Source organism: Harpia harpyja, chromosome 1 (assembly GCF_026419915.1).
Source record: "Harpia harpyja isolate bHarHar1 chromosome 1, bHarHar1 primary haplotype, whole genome shotgun sequence".
Lineage (NCBI taxonomy): Eukaryota > Metazoa > Chordata > Aves > Accipitriformes > Accipitridae > Harpia > Harpia harpyja.
In genome coordinates this window covers 89,854,724-89,877,209 of record NC_068940.1, presented here as the reverse complement: position 1 = coordinate 89,877,209, position 22,486 = coordinate 89,854,724, and the positions used below count along the sequence as shown (strand labels likewise).

At 40.9% G+C, this 22,486-nt stretch overlaps 1 protein-coding gene across 3 annotated transcripts in view; it reads left to right on the top strand.

Annotated features, from left to right (window-relative positions):
- Nucleotides 1-287: 287 nt before the first annotated feature.
- ARHGAP21 (Rho GTPase activating protein 21) overlaps nucleotides 288-22,486 on the top strand; it is a 123,635-nt gene continuing 101,436 nt past the window's right edge. For 2 of the 3 annotated variants that reach the window (XM_052804440.1, XM_052804431.1), the window contains exon 1: nucleotides 701-1,100. In XM_052804440.1, coding sequence (XP_052660400.1) covers nucleotides 1,014-1,100 — 87 coding nt within the window. In that variant the 5' untranslated portion in view covers nucleotides 701-1,013. The other variant, XM_052804418.1, reaches the window with a different exon arrangement.

Here is a 22,486-nt window from a genome sequence, read left to right as displayed (position 1 = left end):
CGGCGCGATAGCCCCCAGCGCCTAGACGCCCTAATTGGCGGCGGCGGAGCTGGCAGCGGGGGAGCGAGGCCGGCCGGCAGCGGCCGCCTGCTGCCGCTGCCCGGGCGAAACGGCGCGTCTGTGCCGAGGGAGGCCCGAGGGAGGGGCGGCGGGCGGGGCGTGGGGCGCGGTGGTCTGATCGCGGACGGCTCCGGCTACGTAGACGGGGGGAGGGAGCTGCCTGCGAGCGGGGTAGGCTAGCGTGAGAGACAAAAGCGAAGGGCTCGGCTTCGCTGATGCCGGGAGCGCTCCTTTGCTGCCGTTTCCTAACCGGAGTTTGTGCGTTTCCCGCCACCCCTGGTGACGGCCCGGGCGAGAGCGGCGAACAGGCGGCGGCTTCCGCCCGGCCCGGTGGAGCAGCGGCCCCTTGGTGCCTTGCCCCGTCCTCCACCAGTTGATCAAAGTTCGGCTGGGCCAAGGCGAGGAGCGACCAAGCCTGCCGCCCCGCCAGCTGGGGCTCCCCGCCGCCTACCCTCCCTCCCTCGGCGGCCCGGGGCAGCGCTCCCCCGTCACCCGCTCCCTCCAGCGGCACGAAAGCCTGTGTGTAGCGAAATAGGAGGGAGCGGGCGCCTCCCGTTTCTCTCCGCCTGCCCTCTCCTCCCTGCGGCTGGGGCTCTGGATAGGAGGAGCCAGAGGAAGAGGAAGACGAGCGGGTGATTAGCCTAACAAGGGACGGGTGGCGGAGGACGCGGCAGCGGCCCCGCGCCGAGGACTGACACATCTGCTCTCTCTCTCTTCCTCCAGCCATGAAGGCAGAAGCCGGGGAGTGCAGCTGAAGCCCAGGGCCGTCCCGGCGCTCTTCCCAATGGCAGCTGCGTGAAGGGGCCGAGCCCCCCTCCCCCGGCGGCGGGGCTGGCCTCGTCGCGTCGGGAGTGCGCGAGTGGCTCTGGCGCTGGTTCCCCCCTCCCTTCCCTTCCCTTCCCCGATGTGGGCTCCAGAGGATTTGCTCCTCCTTTGTAACCGGGAATGAAATAATGGCGACCCGGTGGGCAGCGGGGCCACCCGGCGGAGATGGAGACAACGAGCCCCCCCCGGGCGGCGGCAACGGCGCCGGTGGCCAGGTAGGAGCGGCGGGGGCGGGCGGGGCGCGGGCTGCGTTTACGCGGCGGGCAGGGCCGGGCAGGGCGGCCGCCTCCCGCTGCGGGGAACGGCTTGGCTGGAGCGGGCTTAATGGCCGCTCCCTCTCTCCCTCTCTCTCTCTCCCTCTCTCTTCCTGCCCGCCCCGCAGTTGCTGGGAGTTAGACGCTGGGAGCGGTGCGGGCGTGCGGCTCCCCGGCAGCGGGAGGAGAGGCTGCCGTCGCGGCCGAGGTCTCGTCTCGCCTCGCAGTCGGGTCGTCGCTCCTGGGCCAGGAGGCGGGGGCGCCTCCGCTGCCTCCTGGGCCGGGCGGCGGCTCCGCTTCCCGCCCCGCGGAGCGGCCGCCGTCCTCGCCCTCGGGGCGGAGGTTTCCGTGGGGTTCTCTCCTACACCCCCCTCCCAGCCCCGTGGTCAGCTCGCGGCGTGTCTCCTCCACGCTCAGTCTCTCCGCGTCGTCCCGACGCCTGTCTGCCTTGTCCCCGAGGGACGGGAGCGCTTCACTGGGCGGCACTGCGGTACGGCTTCGCGCCCCCCCTCCCCGCGCCCCGCCCCGTCCCGTCCCGTCCCGTCCCGTCCCGTCACACTCAAGCCCTGGTGCCTTTTAGTAGAAATACGGGCCTGGCTTCTGCCTCCTTGCAGCTGGTACTTGCCACCCACCTGCCTATACATAGCGGCTTATATTAAACATATTTTTTCTACCCATAGCATTTGTTGCTGGTATGGTCCTCTGTGTGTTTAGTTTAAAAACTTAATAGTATGCCCTGTGGTGGCACCATTGCATGTTTGGACTTGGAACACGGAGTTTTTAACGCAGAACTGTGTCATGCTTCTTTCTCTGCTCCCTATTAATAGTAATAAATGCCTGTGAAACAACTGTAACTTAAGATCCATCAAAATATATATAACAGCTTCAGTGGACTTGTTCTAAGATCTGTCTTGAACTTTATAAATAAAGACAAACTTGCTTTTGTATTTCTCAAAGTTAGGGCACGTTGTGTCAAAGACAGAAAACTGACTTAAAGCTGTGTAGGGCTGTGAAATGGATGCCCTTTATATAGATGCTCACCTTTTGTTTGCTGAAATTGAAAGAGTGATTTTAAACTTGCAGAACTTAAAGTGTGGGTGGGTTTTGGTTGTGTGGGCGTGGTTTTTTTTTTTTTGTCTTGGTTTTTTAGGACACTGGGTTTTAGTTTACTGCTATCCTCAGTTCACCCTTTTGTCTTGGTTTAAAAGTGGCACATATGGTATTGTAAGATTTTCCTTACTGCCATCACCTCAATTAAGAGATTCACACAGCCTCTTAAAACAAGTGGGGTTAGGTGAGGACAAAATGTGAGCCTTTAGTAAGAAAACAGAAGATACTAAGATTTAAGACTTTGTGATAAATTATGATTCTTATTTTGTATGTAGATTTAATCATCCATTATTCTTGTTGATGTCCTTTTTAAAAACGTGACTGAAAATGAGGCCATTTTTTGAGAACCTGTCCTTTAATACTGTTCATACAGTGTGGGATGAGGGAGGAAACCACATGTCTAAGTGTAAAAATGAAATTCTGCTTTTTAATTCCATCGTATTGAGACTGCTGGTCTTTTGGCACTGGCAGTTGTCATAATCCACCTATCCCTACTGTGGTAAGCCCTAACAAGGCCTGTGGTGCTTTTGGAGCTCATCATGTTAAAGCTGTCTAATTGGGGGACTACTAATAGGTGTGGAATTGCAAAATGGACTGCTCTGCCTGTTGTTTTGCATGATACTTATACGTTGCAGTTAAAATATAACTGCTAGAAAACATGCACTTGCACTGATGATTGCCTTAATCACAGCAGGCCTGACATAATCTTTGCTTGAATGTAGATAGCCCTCATGAATGCGTAGGCAAGGTTGCAATGCTTTCTCAGTTACTTCAGTATACATATTGCTGCATGGCTTAAAGTTCAACTTGTTTGCTTATAACTTTTTTCATAGGTTGGTGTAAAATGCCAAGAGAGGGCTAGGATTTGTGGCTTGGGATCTGCCGTCTCAGTTCAGTTGATGGAACAGTTACTGTGTACAGCGCGTGATGTGCTATATGTGAACAAATCCCCTTAAGTCTTACTTGTATTGAACACCAAGAACCACTTTGCCATTGGAAAAAAAATCAGAAAACACCTTTAATGAGACACACTTAATATAAAGAAGAAATTTTAAGCTTACAAAAAAGTTGCTGCAGTTGCAGGGTTTTATAGTGTGCTAATACTGACATGCAAGGTATTAGCAATTTTGGGAAATGATATATGTTTTTGGGACACTGCATCCCATATGGTGCTTGCACTGTAATGCAATATTAACTTATCTACATTTAATGTTTAGCCGTAGACCTGTACGCACAGCAGGTTGTCATGAGGAAGACTCCAAGCTTAGCCCATGTTCATCACTGGTAAGGGAGTTGCAACAGAAACTAGGATTTTTAGCCAGTTAAAGGTTTTGGAAATATAGAGCTATAATAATCAAGGTTTGATCAAGAACTGAAAAACTTGTCCTCTGGCTTTAAGATTAGCGGTCAGACAAAGAAAGGGAATGTCTGACTGAGAAGCTAGTGCTTCTGTGTATCTTTGCATACAGAGGTGGGAGAATTGAGGACATGCAATTTGACTCCTTTAGGTAACTCATATGTTGGTTGATAATTGTTTTTTGTTTTGGATGCCTGTCTACTTTGATATTATGTTCCATTTGGTCATGCCTTGCCATAGTTTCTATTTTTATTTTCACTTCATTTTTTTGTTTTCCCTTTGACACTGTACCTGGTGGTCTTTCTCACTTCAGAGCCCCTTCACTGAAATGATTGTTGAGAACAAAGATTGCGCATTCAGGCTTGCAGGCTGCCATCTGAACATACAGGGCCTGTTCAAAGGGACAGATCATGTATTCTGGGCTCTTGGGGGAGCTGGCAGAGAGGGCCAGGGACTCTCAGGGCTGTTTGCCATTCTGTTTGAAATCTGACACGCATTTGCAAATGGGTGCAAGAATTGCTGAGCTTATGTTCATAAGGACAAATAAGTGAGAGCATGTTCTTTCTGGCTTTTAGATTAATAGGCATATACTATCTCTGTTTCGTCAGGTTGTAGCAGTGTTTTGCTGGAGCGATTAAGCCCTGCTGAGGTACAGGCAGTACTACTTCAGTCACAACATCCCGTCTGCAGGCCTGTCCAGATTCGAGGCTGGATCTGGCTTCTTCGTTAGTGTAAATTTAATCTCCCTTCCTCTGCCTAGAAAGGCACAAACAAAAGTGCTTTTTTTGCTTTCCTATTCCCACTATTTTGTGTTTACTTTAAAAGAATTGCTAAATCTGTTTGTGGTATAGTTTACTGTTGATGTGTATTAATATTACATTCAAAATGTTAAATGTAGGATGAAAAAATTTTAACCACAGCATGTGTGGCTTTAAAAGCCAGATTTTTATTGTAAACAATACTGTTTCCTCAGTTTATGAATACTAAAAATACTTCATCAAATCATTTTATTGAGTGATATATTTCTGTTGGAACTCATTAGAGAACACATACATTTAGTTATTTATTGCAAATTTCTAATACTTTACTGCAAATTTGCATTAAGAGTGTGGGGTTTTGGTTTTGTGGAATTTTTTTGTCGGTGGTGTGTTTTTTTTTTTTTTTTTTTCCTTAACAGCTGAGTTGTTAGGAATAGTTGACTGTCTTTTAGAGATTCCTGAGAGTTTCTGTATTTGGTGCTAATTAGGAAATACATTTCCAAAGCCTTCTGTAAAACAAAAGTCAGAGATTATTTAGTACTTGCTTTGTAACCACAAATACTCAATTTCAGGAAGGGGGAAAAAAACCCACAATATTCTCACTCCTACACGTTATCAGAGAGCGCACAACTGTGTAAACTGAAGGGAAGCCTGTGCTGGAAGGGTCAGGAACCAGAGAAGGGCAATGATGACACTAAAAATAGAAAATGTTTGGCATTCTCACTAACAATAATTAATAGATCGTTTACTATTTTAACAACCTGGTTGGGATAACATTGGTAAACTTCAAGTGGTTACTCCCAGGTGTTATGTGTCTCTAGTATGGGGGCACAAGCACTGAAGGGCTGTGTTTTGATACTGCATTTCAATCTTCATGTAAGCATGTAAACTGTTCTGGAACTTTATTGTTGGGTATCAGTGCTTTTTCTATGCCTGATGCTTAGAGACTGTAAGGTTTAACCACAATGTTAAAAATCGGAATTAGAGAAGTGTATTTGTAAGATTTTATATGTCAAATAATACACAATACTAAAACTAGTTGTTAGAAGTGAATATTACTTATGGTCATAGAGAACTCTGCACAAACCTTGCATCAAGGGAGAATAAATTCAATATAAATACCAGCATTACCAGGAGTTGTGGTTGCAACTATTCAAAAAGCTTGAGTCAAATCCTGTTTAATTAGGCAGGCATAACACTGACTTCTGCTCTCATTTATGTTGAAGTAAGCCTAAGATAATTTGACAGAACATGGACCTCTTCCATGAGGAAATGTTACGTATTTGATAAGCGACAATATAAAGCAGTAAGTAGTTCCTTCAAGAAAGGGAAGGGATCTGCCTTCAAATGTAGCTGCATCTGATGGTTTTTAAAGTGACTTTTTTCTTCCCTAAAATACACCTTTGTTGATTGTACCACTTAGATAATTGAGTGTGGGGAAAAAAAAGTTGCAAGAGAAACCTGATGGACTGAAGAATATCTTGAACTGTGTCAGTACAAAATAATTGCATTTATTGCATGCAGTATATGCATTATAAGAGCAAACTTTTTTCTTTACCTGATTTAACAAACATCAAAGCACTGAGTTGACTTCTTTCCTTGTATAAGCTATTTTTAATGATTTCTGTTATTAAAATGTGAAAATAACATATCTGCTACTTCATACATATTATTTCTTGTCGTGTTTACTTGCTTACACAAAAAGCAATTGAGGGAACAGCTGGGGAAGAGAAGGTATTTCATCTTAAGAACTATATGCATTTGTCATCTTGTCCCTCTTGAATGTATGAAAACATCTTCCTGTAGGTGGATGACCAAATTGTAGCTCAGGAGAATAGTATGGGCTCTGAAAAGAGTAAAAGCTGGTCTTTTTTTCTTTTTTTCTAATTTTGTGAATATATATGTATGTTGCTGTGTAAATGATGATTAGAGTATAAACATGTGCAACCTGTGAGCCTTATTAAAAGAAAAATTTTCTGTATCTCTTCCTAAAGAAGGCTATGTAGCAGTGTTAGACTAACCCGTTAGGAATATATACTGATGCTTTGTAGCTGGTGTTTTTTTTCTCTGATAACAACTGGAAGAAAAATTAAGGTTTTCTGTTATTCAGAAGTTGTGCGTTATTCTTCCTTGCAGTTGTTTGTGTATTAAATTGCATAGGATAGGAAGCAGATATAAAAATTTAGGAAATTATGTTAAATGAAAACAGATTTATTTCCTGTTGTTAACAAGGGTCATTGTTTTTAAAAAGCAGGAGTTAGCCCTAGTAAAAATGGTGAGTGAGGCTTCTAAATTGGTGTTGAAACAGTCTGAATTCACAGAACTGCAGAAGTTAGTCTGATGAGCTGTTAGGTATAACTCTGCAGTTGTAGAAGTCGTCAGAGCCTATGATCTCATCAAATCCTTGAATTTAGGGCCTTGCTAAAGAGCAAGAGTGTCTGCCTACTATAATATGTAATATATGTATATATACTAAATAATATGTTGTGCCAAGCACAGTATATAAACAGTGGATGAGAGTTAGGCTGTCTGGTCAGATTGGTGGATGAACGTGGATAAGCACGTCACACTTTGCCTGTTTATTATACAGAATGTAGATTAATGTAAATACTGCACATTTCTCCTGTCCAAATTCTTCTTATGGCTTGTCATTTTTAATATTTTTGCAAAGACACTTTCGTGGTGTTTTTTCCCCATCACCTAGTAGTAGGTACATACAGTAGAAGTGTAAGTGCAGCTGATGGGTGGGAACAGCGACATCAAACAGGCTTTGACTGTGTTCATGTCAGAGGCTCGACACATCTTGTAAACTAGAAAGTGCCTAATCGTACAGTTGCAAGGTGGGATAAGCTGTTTTATATATACAGTTCTTAAATATGTAAAGATTATTTAATGGGAAGGCTTCCTCTGTTGTGTTTTTCTTTTTTGTTCTTTTTTTTAAACCAGGGTGAAATGCATTTTTCCTTTATTCCAGTCACATGGGAACTCTAGCTACTCCCTGAATTGTTGTTTACCATCTTTCATTAGTAATGGTGAAAAAATTTTCTGAATTTACTGTTTTATCATTGCTGTTAGATTTGAAGAGAACTCTTCTGGGGAGATGATACTAGAGTTTAGAGATTGGATCACTCGGTAATAGGAAAGTAAGAACTAGGCGCAGCTATATGCTTTGTTCTCTGAATCTCTTTATTTGTATTGGGGGGCTAGAACTACTGCATCTTTCTGAATTGGTGTACCCTATTATCATTTTGTATGTCATCAGTGAATTGCATTCAGCAGGGAATGCTGCTGCTTTATAATTTCTGTTCTTGATTTTTTGCATTGAAAACGTGTAGTTCAGAAAGTATTTATGAGTGAAGCATTGGGAGCTGTTGCTGCAGCTCTCTGAACAGCATGATGTTTGAGAGCGCCTTATACAAATCATGTTAGTAAATATTTGGCACTGGGCATGAGAGGTTCTGTGTGGGCATTCTGGAAGAATATAAACAGCTGTTTAGATTTTGACTCTGGCTTGCAATCATGAGCATACACCTTTGGGAGTGTAGGTAGTAGGCTTATTTTTGTTCTAAATTTTTTTCTTTCCATTTGCCAGCAGCTGCTGCTTTGCTGAGAGTGAATGAGGTGTCTCCTTAGAGGACATGGCTAATTACAGATCGGCTGTTGGTGGAGGGGTGCACTTAGAGATAGACATTTTCTTTTATGTGTGTGTCATTTGCATAATGTGTTAGGACACACAGTATGGACTGCGTTAAGCACTAGCAAATACACTGTAGGGAATAATCTTGCACTGGCATCACTGAGCGGCTGGATGACATAATCTTCCTTATTTTAAATTTTGATGTTTATGCTTTCTTTTTGCTTGGAGGGCCAAGGAGGAGAAATCAAATAGAAAACTATAAATTGTATTGAGGAGAGAGATTTTAAACACTTCTGAGTAACAGTTGCAGTTGGTACAAATCAGCTGAAAAGAGAAACCTGAGCCTGTTTCTGAAGGTATCTTTTTTTTTTTTTTTTTTTTAACTAATAGAAATAGTATGCCTTCCTACTTATATCTATGTATACTTCTTTGTATACTTTAATGGAGTACTGTTTCTTTAGGTATTCAAAAAGCGAGTGGACGGGGTACTTCAGGACATGGTTTAGTGGGCATGGTTGATGGTTGGACTCGATGATCTTGAAGGTCTTTTCCAACCTAAATGATTCTATGATTCTATGATTCTTATTGAAACTTAATTACAAATCATCAATCCTTTAAAAGACTGTATTTTATTCTCGTCTATTTTAACTTCTTATCTAAGTATATGGGGCTTTTTATGTTGATGAGAACATAAGAGAATCAACACTCCTGAAATAAATGCCAAAAAAAAAAAATCAAAGCTTAGTGTTGTAGATGTTCTCTAATTCAGATATCCGTGTACTTTTTTTTACTCTAAGTGTGAGGGCAGAAAAGGCTAAAATAAAAATATTTTCTTGTGATGCAATTTAACACTTTGAGGCGGATAGGTGTCTTGGGTACTACTACCTGTTCTGACCATGGGATGAGATAAAAGAGAATCTTTAAATTCTCAGGAATCCCTTCTGGATCATTTGGCTTGTGACGGGTAGATGCAGTCTACCCAGTGATATGTTCACAGCATTGAGGCGAACTTCTCAATTTTGAGAACTGAAACTGAGCTCGGTCTACAACTTAAGTTGCTTTTTTGTATTGGAAAATTTCACATGGAGGGACGTTGTTCAAAAACTGGTTTATGGAGCTAGTCATGTAGATTTCAAAACCATAAGGCAGTTCCAGTGATTTTTGAGGAAAACACAACATTTTAACTTGTCCAGGGACTGCCCTATTGTAATGGAATGTGGAAGTGGTTGATTTCTTAAGAAACTTGACTGATATTTAAATACAATTCTTTAATTAAACTTAAAGTCTATTATAGTTTAGACATGTTTAAACTCATATGTCCTCAGTTTTGTAATGTTTAAAAGGGCTGGAGTTCAGTTGGTGCTTGCAGGGGTATGCAAAACTGTCAAAATTTCCTTGTGATGCAAGAATCAAGAACCAAAATGTTTTGTTGTTGTTGTTTTGGCCAGCAAAAGAAGGAGCAGATCTAGTATGTGCAGCTCAAGCAGGTGGCTCTTACTACCAGTAGGTTCTGACCTGTTTTTGTAAGATAAAGATCTGGTTAGGGTTATCTCTGAAAGGAATGCTGCAGTTTTCATGTAACAAGCTGTCCCATTGCAGTTCATGCTTTGTTATTGTTGCTGTGCTTTTCTTCTCAGCTCTCCAATTTTGAGGCAACTTTAATAGGCGGCCTGTGACTCTGGTGAAAAGTATTCCCATGTGTAGCCACAAACATTTCTTATTCATCAATGGTTGTAAAATCTTACTTGTTCCTTCTTGCATGCGTTTTAAAATTTTATTATCCTCAATCACCATGGTAAAAGGTAAGTAAACTTTGCCCAGAGTGATCAGTTTTCATGGCAATTTAACAGGCCTTCTGCTCCATTCTGTGTGTTTATGCTGTTTTCGTATGGGTTGGTCTGAATACAGTCTTGCATTTTCTGTTCGTTTTAGTTATTTTTCAAGAATTTGTTGGAGAAGTTGTTTTGGAGCTGCCTATGAGGTGGAATTTGAACATGATCTCCTTTCTTGTCTTAAGGATGGAAGAATGAATGGCTTGTGTACTGCTCTCAGGGTATTAAAGTATCCCATCTTGCCAAATTAGCATTAATACGAAACTTCAAAGAGTGAAACAAGTTTACGTGAATAGTCTTCAACGTTTCTTGCAATCTGTGCATCTGAATCGGATGCTGGAGTAATTCAGTAGCCATGAACAGTTTGGCAAGCTGATGTTCTGATCCTGATGTCATGGAGGTAATCTTACAAGCTTGTTAATTGCATCTCTTTTGTTAACATTTTAATTTTTTAAAAAATGAGAAGTTGCATTACTGCTTTTTAAAAATACTGCATACCTGACCAAAATGGTCCTTGTAGCTGAGTTTGTGGAACAAAGGATTTTTCTGTATGCAAGTGTTATGAAACATGACGTTGTATAATGGATGGAGGCTAATACTGGTAGCATTTCATAGCCAGTGCCCTTTAGGTGTTGTTTTTCATGACTTCTTTATAGATGGTTTTGAGTAATTTTCTCTCCATTTGCACTGTGACCAAGAATATGATTCAGCTGTATGTCTAAATAGGTCTGATAGTTTTCTGCTGTTTTCATGAGTTAAATGGTAATGGAGAGATAAAGTGCTTATTTTTCTGTCTTTTACAGAATTTTTGCTTGCTGATGCTGTTATTCAGGTTAGTGAAGATGAATTGTTTGTGAAGAAATGCATAAGGACCTTTTGATATTAAGCACTAGTTGATAAAAAATAAAATGAAAACTCAGTGTGCATAAATGTCAAGTAATATGTACATATAAAATACTGAAAGGTAATGATTAACCTCATGAGTGCTCATGGGTGAGGTCTTAGAGTTGTGATGGGTAACTCTACAGATTGAACAGCAGCTTAACGCTTGGTGTTGGTCAAAAAAGCAAATTGTCATCCATTTCTTAATAATTTTGAACAGTTAATGTTCTCTGTCATGCTCAATGTGTAAATGTGTATAGTAAAGCCAGAAAAGTCTCAGAGAAAGGGCGGCTATGATAATTGAATATATGAAATTGTTTCTGTACCAAAAACAAGTAAGGAAGCTAGGACTTGGCAGATTGGGAAAGAGGAGCCTGTGGAGATAGATGATTTTGAGGTGTGATAGCTTTCTCCATCTCTCTTGAATTTCTATGGATCAGCTTTTCACTATCTACTCCAAGAACTTGGGGCTGTCAGATGAGCATGGTGGAGTGAGAAAAAGCAAAAGGAGATGGCCCTTTGCATAAAAAAAATTAATTAAATTAATAAAAAAAAATTAAGCTTGTTACTCTGCACCATAATATTTTGGGAGCTAAAAGTGTGTATGTAAGCTGAAGGATAACCCAGATACATTTTTGGAAGAGCAATACTTATAGAGCTACTAAGTACCCTTGTAGTGGAATGAACTATGGATTTGTGAACAATTGAAGCTGGGAGGATATTCTAGTGGTGCTTGCTCTTCTGTTCTTTCCTCATTATCTGCAACTATCTGCATTTGGTCACTGTTGGAGATGGGCTAGGGGGACCTTTGATCTGATCTACAGGCGCTGTTATATGTTACAATGCTGGTTCCGTGATAGCTCATCAGGATTCCTTCTGCTTTCAGGAGGTTCTGTACTAAGCCTGCTGAAACAAGGCAGCTGTTTGTGATAAGGAACAGGAAATGCAGTTTTTCAAATATTTAGGACTTTGACCTATTTTTGCTTCTTGAAGGCTCAGCCTAGATATGAGACTTAGTCTTTGTTTTTGCTTGCTTTTGTGAAAGTTGCTATTAATTCTTGTTGCATTATATGGGTTTAATGTTCTCCAGTTTTGGTAAGTTAAAAGGAAATGCAAAATTACCTGCTTTTGTGTTCACCCAATCTCTTCCTCCATCCCCTGCTCCCAGTTGAAGGAGAAGGCAAGATGATTGTGTGGCTTGTACACAGAACTTAAATATGCTGTTGTAGTTCTCATTTCTTTTCTACTTGTTTGCAATCAGGCAAGTACTTTTTTTTGTCTGTTGAATTGTTTTCTGCATTACTTCTTTTAGTGGACTGCATTACATTGCAAGACTTCATTCTTGATTCCAAATCTTGCAGATACCACAGCAGCAAAACCAGTAAATCCCTAAGAGCCTGTGGAAAACTTTCTCCTTCTGTGCTGAATGATGCTACTGGGTCTTCTCTTCACTGTAGTGTAGTTACTCCTCTTCCACTCCAGTTCTGTGGTCCCAGCTTAGGGAAAAGAATTGGCACATTGAGGGGCTCACAGCAAGCTACATAGCTTCAAAGGCTGCTGCATGGGACATAGTGGTGTACAAGTAGGGGAAGTACTGGAGGGAGAAGCTCTACCTGGCAAAAAGGAATTTTTCCCCTTCACCAATCCTGAAAATCAGTTATCAGGAAGGTTAAAAAAAAGAGTGTGTGTGTGTGTGTAAACTTCTACCTAAAGAACTGTGAAATGAGGTGGCCACAATATAGTTTTGCTGAGTTGGGGTTTTTGTCTTTTGTGGGCGGGCAGACCAATGACCCCCACCCCCCAAAACTATTTTTAAAGCTAGATCTAAAATGTTAAAAGGCATCTGTGACTAAGATGGTTTCTGCTCTTGTATTCAGTGATTCATGACTCTGAGAAACTAATTTCTTAAAGTGAGTAGAGACAGTGGTAATATTGGACAGTTACTCAGCAAGGTGTGTTCAGGGTAAACAGTTCTTTCTCACTGGTAAGTTTGTATGTAGAGAATCATTTTTTTCCTCATTTAACTTAAACTTTGGAGTTGTATAAACTTATGGAAAAAATCTTACGTTCTGTTTAAGACTTCTTAGAATTCAGTGATGCCTGTTTTTCACACTATCTGGTGTGAGTTTATTTGGGAAAAAGATTCTCCACCCGCCCCCAACTCCCTCAGGATGTTAACCTTTATCCATTTCATGGCCAGTTGTCAGTGGCTTAAATTGTGGATGATGCAACATCAGTTGGTGATGTAATGGTTGTAGGCTTCCTTGCAGTTCACAATGGGAACCTGAAGTTTGGAAACAGAATTTTATCTGTGTATTATGTTCTGTGTCTGCTACGAGGGAGGTGAAGCACAAACACCAGAATCATCTCTGTCTCATTTTGGATAGTGCCAGAAGGGTGAATCATAATGTTTTAATGTGTGGTTGGGTTTTTGTTGGGTTTTTTTGGGGGGGGGTTGGGGGGATTTTTGGTGGTGGTGGTGTGTGGGTTGTCTTTGGTGGTTGTTGGTGTGTTAGGTGTTTGGTTGGAGTTTTTTTGTTGTTTTTTGGGGGGGTGTTTTGGGGGGGGTGGGGGGGGTTTGGTTTGGGTTTTTTTTTTGGTTTGGGGTTTTTTGGGTTTTTTTGTTGTTGGGTTTTGTTTGTTTGTTTGTTTTTTAATTCAAGCCATTAATGCCACCGGATGAGTTGAGGGGAAGGTATTATGTGTGAGATTAAGAACAGGATTTGTGGAAGTGACTTGACCTTACGTTCAGTTAATACTGTGGTCACTTCCCCCACTTAGATAATCTGGCCTGGCAGATTTCTCTTTGCTGCTTAGGACCCAAGATACCATGAGCTTTCATTCCTTGGAAGGCTCTTGTCTTCTTCCCTACTTTTGTAAGTGAGAAAGCAGGGATTACAAGAATATATCCTCAACTGAGTATTACTAGCCTTTTTCAACCCATGAGGAGCTGTGGTGGTTCTTCCTCTGTGTTCTTTATTCCATAGTGCAGTTGTTTTTGAGGAACGTGGTTTGTTCCTTCTAGAGACTCTTCCCATTTGGGAAAGAAATAGGACTAGTTGCATTTTAGAATGACTCACTACAGAAGGATCTTCAAATTAATTCTTACCCCTTAATAAAGCCTTTCTGGGATAGTTGCACTTTCTTACACAAGCCTTTTTTTCACTGTTACCTTATTTTACATATTGTTATTACAAAGTGGTAGTAGAGGCTTTACTGTTCCATTACACTATTTTGTACTTTCAGTTCCATCCAGTTCCCAGAAGTTCCATCATATTTATTGCTTAAAATGATTGCAGTCCAGGCTACTTTTTTTTATTCTTAAGTGCAGATTTAGGATGGATGATTTCAGAAATTATAAAAAATATATGTGTAGGAAGACATATTGTGGTGGCTTATGTTAATAAAAGGTTTTTTTATAATTGCAAAAAAAAGTGCTCACAGTCTAATTTAATATACTGAAATAGGGGAAAAATGACATTGTTCCTACTTCATAAAATAACCTGTATAAATCTTTTCAGCTAAAGATTCTCATGGACTTCAGTGGGCTTTGGATCAGCAGTTCTAATAAAAAAGCTGACTGCTTTTTGTATTATGTGCTAGAATATAAGTAAATAACTTGCATTGTATACTTTCTGCAAACCTTTTGGAGGAATCAGTAACAGGTTTAAGCACAGATACCCCAAGCAACTAACATTTTCTTCAAGTATTAGAGTAAAAAGCCTACAAATACAAGTCCTGTTCTTTTTATAATGCAAAGCTATATGTAATATCTAAACCCTGACATGCTGTTATGTATGAAGTGACAACATGAAAATATGAAGAACGTTGTAAAAATACCAGTATTTTGAAATTAATTAGACACACAATGGAAGTAGTTACGTTTGTTTCAGGAATGAAAAGTTGATACTTTTCTATAACTCCTCTATTCTTAGTCAAATTTAGGGGGAGGAAAGCTTGTGTCTCTAAGGGAAATCTGGGAAGAATAAGGACTGCTTTTTTGAACGTCTACAACTTGAAAGAGTTATAGATACTTCTCCAAAACCAGGCAGAGAAGACTGCTATAAACGTAATACAAATTGTTAACTTATAAACTGTAAATTTAATCTTAAAAAAAAATGAAGTCTTGAGCATCTTTCCATAAGAAGTCATGGACTGAAGTATAATTATACTTCATCTAGTGTCTCCTTCCAGCATTAACAAAGTCTGCCTATTTTAAGAGAATTATCTATTCCTGGTTTTTTTGCAACTTTATAAAACCAAGATTCTAATCTTGGCAAAGTAAAGCTTACAGAAGCCTTATGTGCGAAGGGCATAGGTATCTCACCTGAAAATAACAGAGTGGATGGTTAAATGTACTGCCTAAGCACTGAGCTGGGAAAGTAGTAAGAACATACTAATGCTCTGTTAAGAAACACTGCTCTTAGGCTTTTTTATTGCAATTGAATTTTATCTGTCCTTTTGCAGGTCTTTGTAGTCAGCTGTGAATATTTGAAGTATTTTTTCCTGCCTCCTGTTGGGCTTTGGATAATGAGGTAGATTAATGTGAAAATACACCTTATTAAAGAACATAAGTTATAAACTTGGTGAGTAGATTTTTGTATAGCCTGAACTTGAAGTAAGAGGTAGTCAGAAGACTGCCTGCAATGGCAAAATACAGGGATCAGCTGGTATGCGACAACTAGCAGTGGTACAGAGAAAAGGCTTTTCTGTAATATTCACAGGATTTCATGTGGAGCCTGGAAACCACTGCTATACCTGCTGCAGTTAGTCTTTGGTATTAGATCTTTCTATGATTCAAGTTTCTGGCTCTCTGAGATCAATATCAAGGTGAATTTGTTCTTCTGTTTCCTCCTCCCTTCCCTATACACGTGATGATATGTTGTAATTGTAGATCCTGTAAGTGGTTGCTGAAGCCAGAAGTTTGAGAAAAGGATGCCAGTTGCATGAATAACATCGTTTCAGTAAAATTAGATGAGGATGGAGAGATGGAATGGGTACAGCTTTACACTTACCTTTAAAGGCTTATCTGCATGTTAGCAGAGAGTACTGCCAGATTATATTGGACGTGAACAGATAGGGAATGTTAGGGATTTGAGCTAGAATGTAATACTGTACCAAAAAAGTCTGAACCTGATTTGTCTGCAGCTCCCACATGTGTAGCTGCTGTATAATGCATTCTCACCATTGAAAATAAGGCATGGAGTTAAAAACAGTTTTCACAGTATCAGTGAATCATTGAGGTTGGAAGGCGCTTCTGGAGATCGTTTAGTTCAACCAGCTGGTGCAGGCTGCCTAGGACTGTGTCCAGGCTGGTTTTGACTCCAAAGATGGAGACTCAGCAGCTTCTTTGGGCAACCTGTTCCAGTGTTTGATCATGCTTATACTGAAAGGTTTTTTTAAAATGTTTAAATGGGATTTCCTCTGTTTCAGTTTGTGTCCATTGCCTCTTATAATTTCATTTTTGGCACCACTGAGAGAGTCTGGCACCTTACTCTTCTCTTCACCTCTCCCCCCTGCTTCCCCCATTAGGTATTTGTACACATGGGTGAGTTTCAGCCCTGCCCCCCCCAAGCCTCTGCATGCTAAAACAGTCCCAGCTCTCTTGTCCTTTCCTTGTGTGACACGTGCTCCAGTCCTTTAATCATCTTTGTGGCCCCTCACAGGGTCACTTCAGTATGTCCATGTCTGTCCTATACTGGGGACCCAAGAACTGGACACATCACTCCAGATGTCATGTCACCAGTGCTGATTAGAAGGGAAGGGTCCCCTCCCTCAACCTGCTGGCTGTACTCTGCTTAATGGAGTCCCAGCAGGCTGTTGGCTTTCCTTGCTGCAAGGCCCCAGTGGTGGACCATGTTCAACCTGTTGTCCATATAGGGACCCTAGGGCCCTTTATGCAAAGCTGCTTTCCAGACAGTTGGCCCAAGGCCTGTTCTGGTGCTTAGGACTATTCTTCCTCAGGTGCAGGACTTGACATTCCCCTTTGAATTTTATGAGGTTCCGGTTTGTCCATTTCTCCAGCCTGCCAACATCTGCCTGAATGGTAGCACGCCCATCTGGTAAACCAACCATTCCTCCCAGTTTGTATCATCTGCAAACTTGCTGAGGGTGTACTTTACCTGATTTTCCAGGTCATCAGTGAAGAGGTTAGTCTTGGCCCCAGTATTGACCTCTGGGGCACACCACCAGTGGCTGGCCTCCAGCTGGACCTCTTGCTGTTTGTCATAACTCTTTCAGCCTGGTGGTGATTCAACCAGTTTCCACTGTTGATTTATCTAGCACATACTTCATCAGCTTGTCCTTAAGGACATCATGGGAGACATTGTGAAAAGCCCTCCTGTCAAGGTAAACATCATCTCCTGCTCTTTTCTCATCCACCAAGCCAGTCAACTCCTTACAAATGGGTATCGGGTTGATTAAGCATGTTTTCTTCTTCATAAATTCACCTTCTTGTCCTTTGTGTGTTTGGAAGCCTTTCTTGTTGCCCTTCATGTCCCTTTCCAGATTAAAATCCAGGTGGGCTTTGGCTTTCCTAACCTCATCGCTGCATTCTCAGACAGTGTCTCTGTTCCTCCTGGATCACCTCAGTCTTGCTTGTGATCCTTGTACGCTTCCTTTTTACATCTGAGTTTAGTCAGAAGCTGCTTCTTCATCTATGCAGGCCTCCTACCACCTTTGCTTGATTTTTCTGCACACTGGTATGGACCATTCTTGAGCTTGGAGGAGGAGATCCATGAAAATCAACCAGCTCTCCTGGACCCCTCCTCTCTAGGACAGTCTCCTGTGGGTTTCTTCCAAGCTGACCCCCAAACAGTCCTGTTCTTCTGAAGTCCAGGGCTGTGATACTGCTATTTGACTTTTTCCCTTCTCTCAGGATCCTGAACTCCACCATTGATCATTGCTGTAGCCAAGGTTGCCCCTGCACTTCACACCCCCAACAATTCTTCCTTGTCTATAAGTATGACGTCCAGCAGATTGCCTCTTCCTTTTTGGGTCCTCAGTCACCTGTGTCAGGAAGTAACTGTCAGCACATTCCAGAAACCTACTGGATTGCCTGTGTCCTGCTGTGACATTAACAAAATTATTAAAAATAATAATGTTTTTATTACGTACATTTTTTGTGAATACTTTCTGAATTGTTTTTGTACAAGGTAGAATAGGAAATGTCCTCACAGGTTGTTGGCCAGGAACTTGTATGGGGGAATTAAATGCAGAGGAGAGGAAGTTTCATTAGAGGATTAATCTGTGTCATCATACAATAAAATTTAAATGCCAGGATATAAAATTGGTAAGAGAACCAGTGAAGAGTTTTGGTAAAGGACTATTAAATAAAACTTAAACAACAGCTTGCATTCCTACTATTAAGTAGCTTTTAGTTATTGTTTTATGTCCGTTGCATATTCAAAATCTGGTTGAAAATAGTTCAGTAAGTTTTGCTATCTTCATGTCTTGCTGCATGTTAGTGGCGTGCATGTTTCGTATCATTGTTTGATGCATGATATTTTGTGCAAACACCTCGTGTTTTTAGATTTTGGAACTTCTGCCATTTCATTTGAAGTTGCAGTATGGTGGTTTTTTTTAAATAATTTCTCCCTTGAAAGACAAGGTTAGAAAAGACATTGTTCTTTTACAGACATAGTAAAAAATGAAAATAAAAACCTCCAGAAGAGAGCCACTTCTCTAGTACCAGATATTTTTGCACAGTCCTATTACTGTCACTTATGTAATGAAGAGCTTGGCATGTGTGTAGTAGAGTTTTGTGACTGATAGGACACTGTGTGTGTACTCACACTTGGGACAAGGCTGATAAAAGACATTTCTAAGGTATACTGTGAGCTTAATATGACACTAAGTGAATTTTTTGTTACGGATCAAGACCTGCTGTTGACTGAAAGAAGGTTGTGGTGATACAAGGCAGACTTTCTGCGGAAATATAAGCAACTCTGAATTTAATTCACGTGACTTGCTGTTTGTTATATAGTCGACCTGTAGTCTTCCACTAATAACCTTGTTTCTTGGTTTCTGCTAGTGTGGGTTGTTTTTTCCTGTATTCCACATATTCAGCTATGCTTGTTTTTCTTTAATTTCTTTTTGAATGTTGGGAGTTTTCAATAACTTGTTTTGTAGGATTTTTTGGCTGTAATATTAGTATTCCCCTGAGCACTGACAGAAGTCTGATACCTGAAACATCGTGATTGATTTAGGACTTGCTTGTTAAAATGATATGTTTTTCTTGAAACTGTAGTTTCATTAGGTTTCACTGGCACATTAATTTCAGGCTTTGAATATAGCTCTCATAGACTTCCTTGAACTTTTTGATAGCATTTTGTGTGGTGTGTTCCTTCACATACAAATAATTTGTTGGTGAGTGAACAGCTTTTTAGTTAGTTGAAGTACACTGGTTCAGGTGGTTTCATGTGCTGTTTCCTGGGTTTGTGCACCTGGATTTCTGGCTTGGGTTGTTTGAGTCAGTCTTTATGTTTTAGGAGTTTCTTTGAGATTTTAAGTGCTAGTGTATTTATTTCATATTTGCTAGGAGCCTTTAAGGGTGGGCTTTTTTACCTTTTTTGTTTGTTTTGCATTGTAGCCCTGAACACTTCAGTTAAAAAAAATAAAATAAAAAATCTTTGACCCTTAACTGTATCCAGCTTTTGCAGAAAGGGAATCTGTTATTCATAACATATTTTGTTTTGTATTCAGTACAGAGGGAGAGTTTTTAACATGTGACATATTATAGACTTGATAATTCATGTTCTATTAAGTTTCTGGGTGCCTTTGTACGTTGTCAATCACTTCCACTGTGCAGCCTAAAAATGAGGACCACTTAATGCCGTCTCTCACCCTACTCATCCTGTCCTCTTCCTACTGAACCATTACTTCCTCCATTGTTGGGGTTTCTTTCCATTATTTACTGTGTGGCAAAGACTTTCTTTTTTAGTGGGTAGAAGACTTGAGAAAGGCCATGGAATTACATGCTGGTTTTGCAGCTTTGGAGGGGTTATTTCAAACAATTCAATGAAGAAAAAAAATTAATACTTATTACTACTATGAGTAATGCTGGTGGTGTAATTGTTGTTGCTATACCTGTGTAGCATAGTAATATAGTTGGTCATACTTACTGTTCATAACATTCGCAGTCTGTAGTCTTCAAAACACGTTGGTGTCGTTCCCCATCTGTTTGGCACTATTGAGGTTCCTCCCAGAAGACCGTGCCCAGTTTTTGGCCTTCCCTGCAGGGCAGGACAAACTGGAGAGAGGGAAGATGTTCAGGGACTGGAGTGCCTGGCTGGAGAGGAGGCCAGTGGCACTGGCTTTGCTTAGCCTGGAGCAGCGGAGGCTGAGGAGGCAGCTGGCTGGGGTCTTCAGCCACTTAAAAGTGAAGGGACAAGGGGGAACAGTTGCAATAAGGGAAACTTCAGCTGAATACAAGGAGAAAAAATTCTCTTTGAGGGTGGTTAAGCATTGGAATGGGTTGTGGGAGGTCCAAGAACCTTGCTCTTTGGAGACTTCCAGGACTTTACTGGGCAAAGACCTCAACAGCCTTTTTAGCAGTAGCCTCCAGTGGCAGCGATTAGACCTGTGTGGTGGTCTTTCTCTAAATAACCTTCTGTTTTGTTACATTGTAAAAACCTTATTGGCATATGCTTTTTAATAAAAACAAGAGGTGTGTCTCAATGTATTCATGCCAGGAAAAGGACACCTATCTGAGCCTGTATAGTTCTTTTAGAAAATGGGGAAAATGGAATTAGATTCACTGCAAAACACTGACTTCTCTGTCGCTCTCACAGTTTGAAGTTTTTTGTTTTTTTTTTTTTTCCTGAGGCCCACCTGTATAGTACTTCATGAAGATTAAGTTTTCAGTATAATGTAAAGCTCAGCAGAATTGTGCTATTTTGGACTAGTGGGGGCAGTGTCTATTTTAGAGATTAAGGTGTTTCAGGGGTAAGGAAAAAGTAACAGATGATTCATCTTGATCTTAAGTCTGTCTCAAGAACTTCAGTGTGATGACTGAAGAGGAGATGGCTTTTTGTCATCCAGCATGAATTTTGACTAGGGTGATGATTAGGTCAAATTTACAGTTCGTCTTTATCACCTACTTTAGAAGATGAAGTTTTGGTAAGGAAAATTAGAATCAGGTTGACTTTCTTAGGTGCTATCTTGTCTATGTGGCTCCTGTATTAACTACCTTTTTGCAGGATCAGTGCTCAAGTAAAGTGAAGGTACAAGTCTGTTTCTTAGACGTTTCTTTTTTAGCTTATACTTATGTTGGGGAATTCCAGAAATTGTATTTTAAAATAAGTTCTTGGAAGCCCGTTGTGATTTTCTCATCGTGCTTTAAGTTTTTAGTGTAAATGGTTCTCTCCTGTCAAGATGTCAGGAGTAAGGAGTAGGAAAGATGGATCTGAGATCAGTGTGCTTCTTAGAGTGATAAATCTTGATGGTAATGGTGGAGTTATGATTTAGGCCACTGTACCATAGATACCGTGCTTATCCTTCATTTACTGGTGAGATTACTTCAATGAATGCTATTACTGGTTTCAAAAATAATGTTAAAGCTACATGCATATTTGTGTGCAGGGCTGGAGATGGGCTTGTGAATAGCTCTCAACTTGGCGGAGTGTAACCCTGTTGGCCAGGGTTTTGGTACGGCTCTGCTTACACCCTCTCATGATAGTAAGCACCCCAAAAGATTTTGCAGAATTTTCTCCTATATAGCAAGTTGATAGGAAAACAAAATTATTAGATTGAGTTAGAAGTTAAGGGAATGTATCTCCAGTCCCTACTGACTAGAACAGAGTAAGTCCTTGTTCCAGAATTAGTTTCAGATGAGGCTTTTTATTTATTCATTTTTATGAATAGCACAAAGATCACTACCATGCAGAAACCGGTTTTCTCTAGTCCCTAGGAAGTTTTTCTTCCATCTTCTCTGAGGCCTGGCTGTGTTTCTGGTGGTGTTTTTAGCAGTCTCTGGCTGAAGTGGTTCACTGAAGGGTTGAGCAGCAAGCTGTTAGGTTGGCCAAGCCCATCACTTCTAGGAATAAGTCATGTAGGCTTTTCATGTAGACTTCAGACATCATTTGGAAAGTGAAACTTGTTTATCATTAGATTTTTATTTTTTATGCTGATGAATGCTAACATGCTAATATGAGTAAAGATGCTGCCTACTTTGGCGCTTCCTGCATTGAGGAAAGGTATAGCATTCTGTTTGTCTTGCCTGTAAGAGGATGCGCTGACTTTTTTTTTTTTTTTTTTTTAAGAGTTTTGGAAGGATGAATTGTGCCACCAGCATAGTGAGGTTTAAAAGTGTAATTCTAAGCGACACATTATTACCAAGATCTACTTAGATACCATCCCTGTGGAGCTACCTGTGTTGAGTCTGTGGTTTTTTGCAATCAGTGTATTTCCCTTTAGTGGTAACCACTAAAAATTACCCTGGGTTCACAGTGTAATTGAAATTTTGAGGCCAGAGGGTGAAGCTATTGACTTCCTCTGTAAATGTAATGGGGCAGTGCCTCTAGTTGCAGAAAAACAGGTCTTTACCAGTGCTACAGTAGTATTTTGCATAATATTTGTTTTTGTCATAAAAAGTTTCTTTTATCCTGTGGTTAAGAAATAAAAAGGTTTTAAATTCCAGTGTATGAAAGAATTATGTATCATGTCAAGTCTCTTTCATGCCACAAGTAATTGCCTGTTGCATATGGACAAATTTAGACACCTGGCTTCTGCGCTTTTGATCGTTTAGACACACATTACGGCAGTGCTTAATT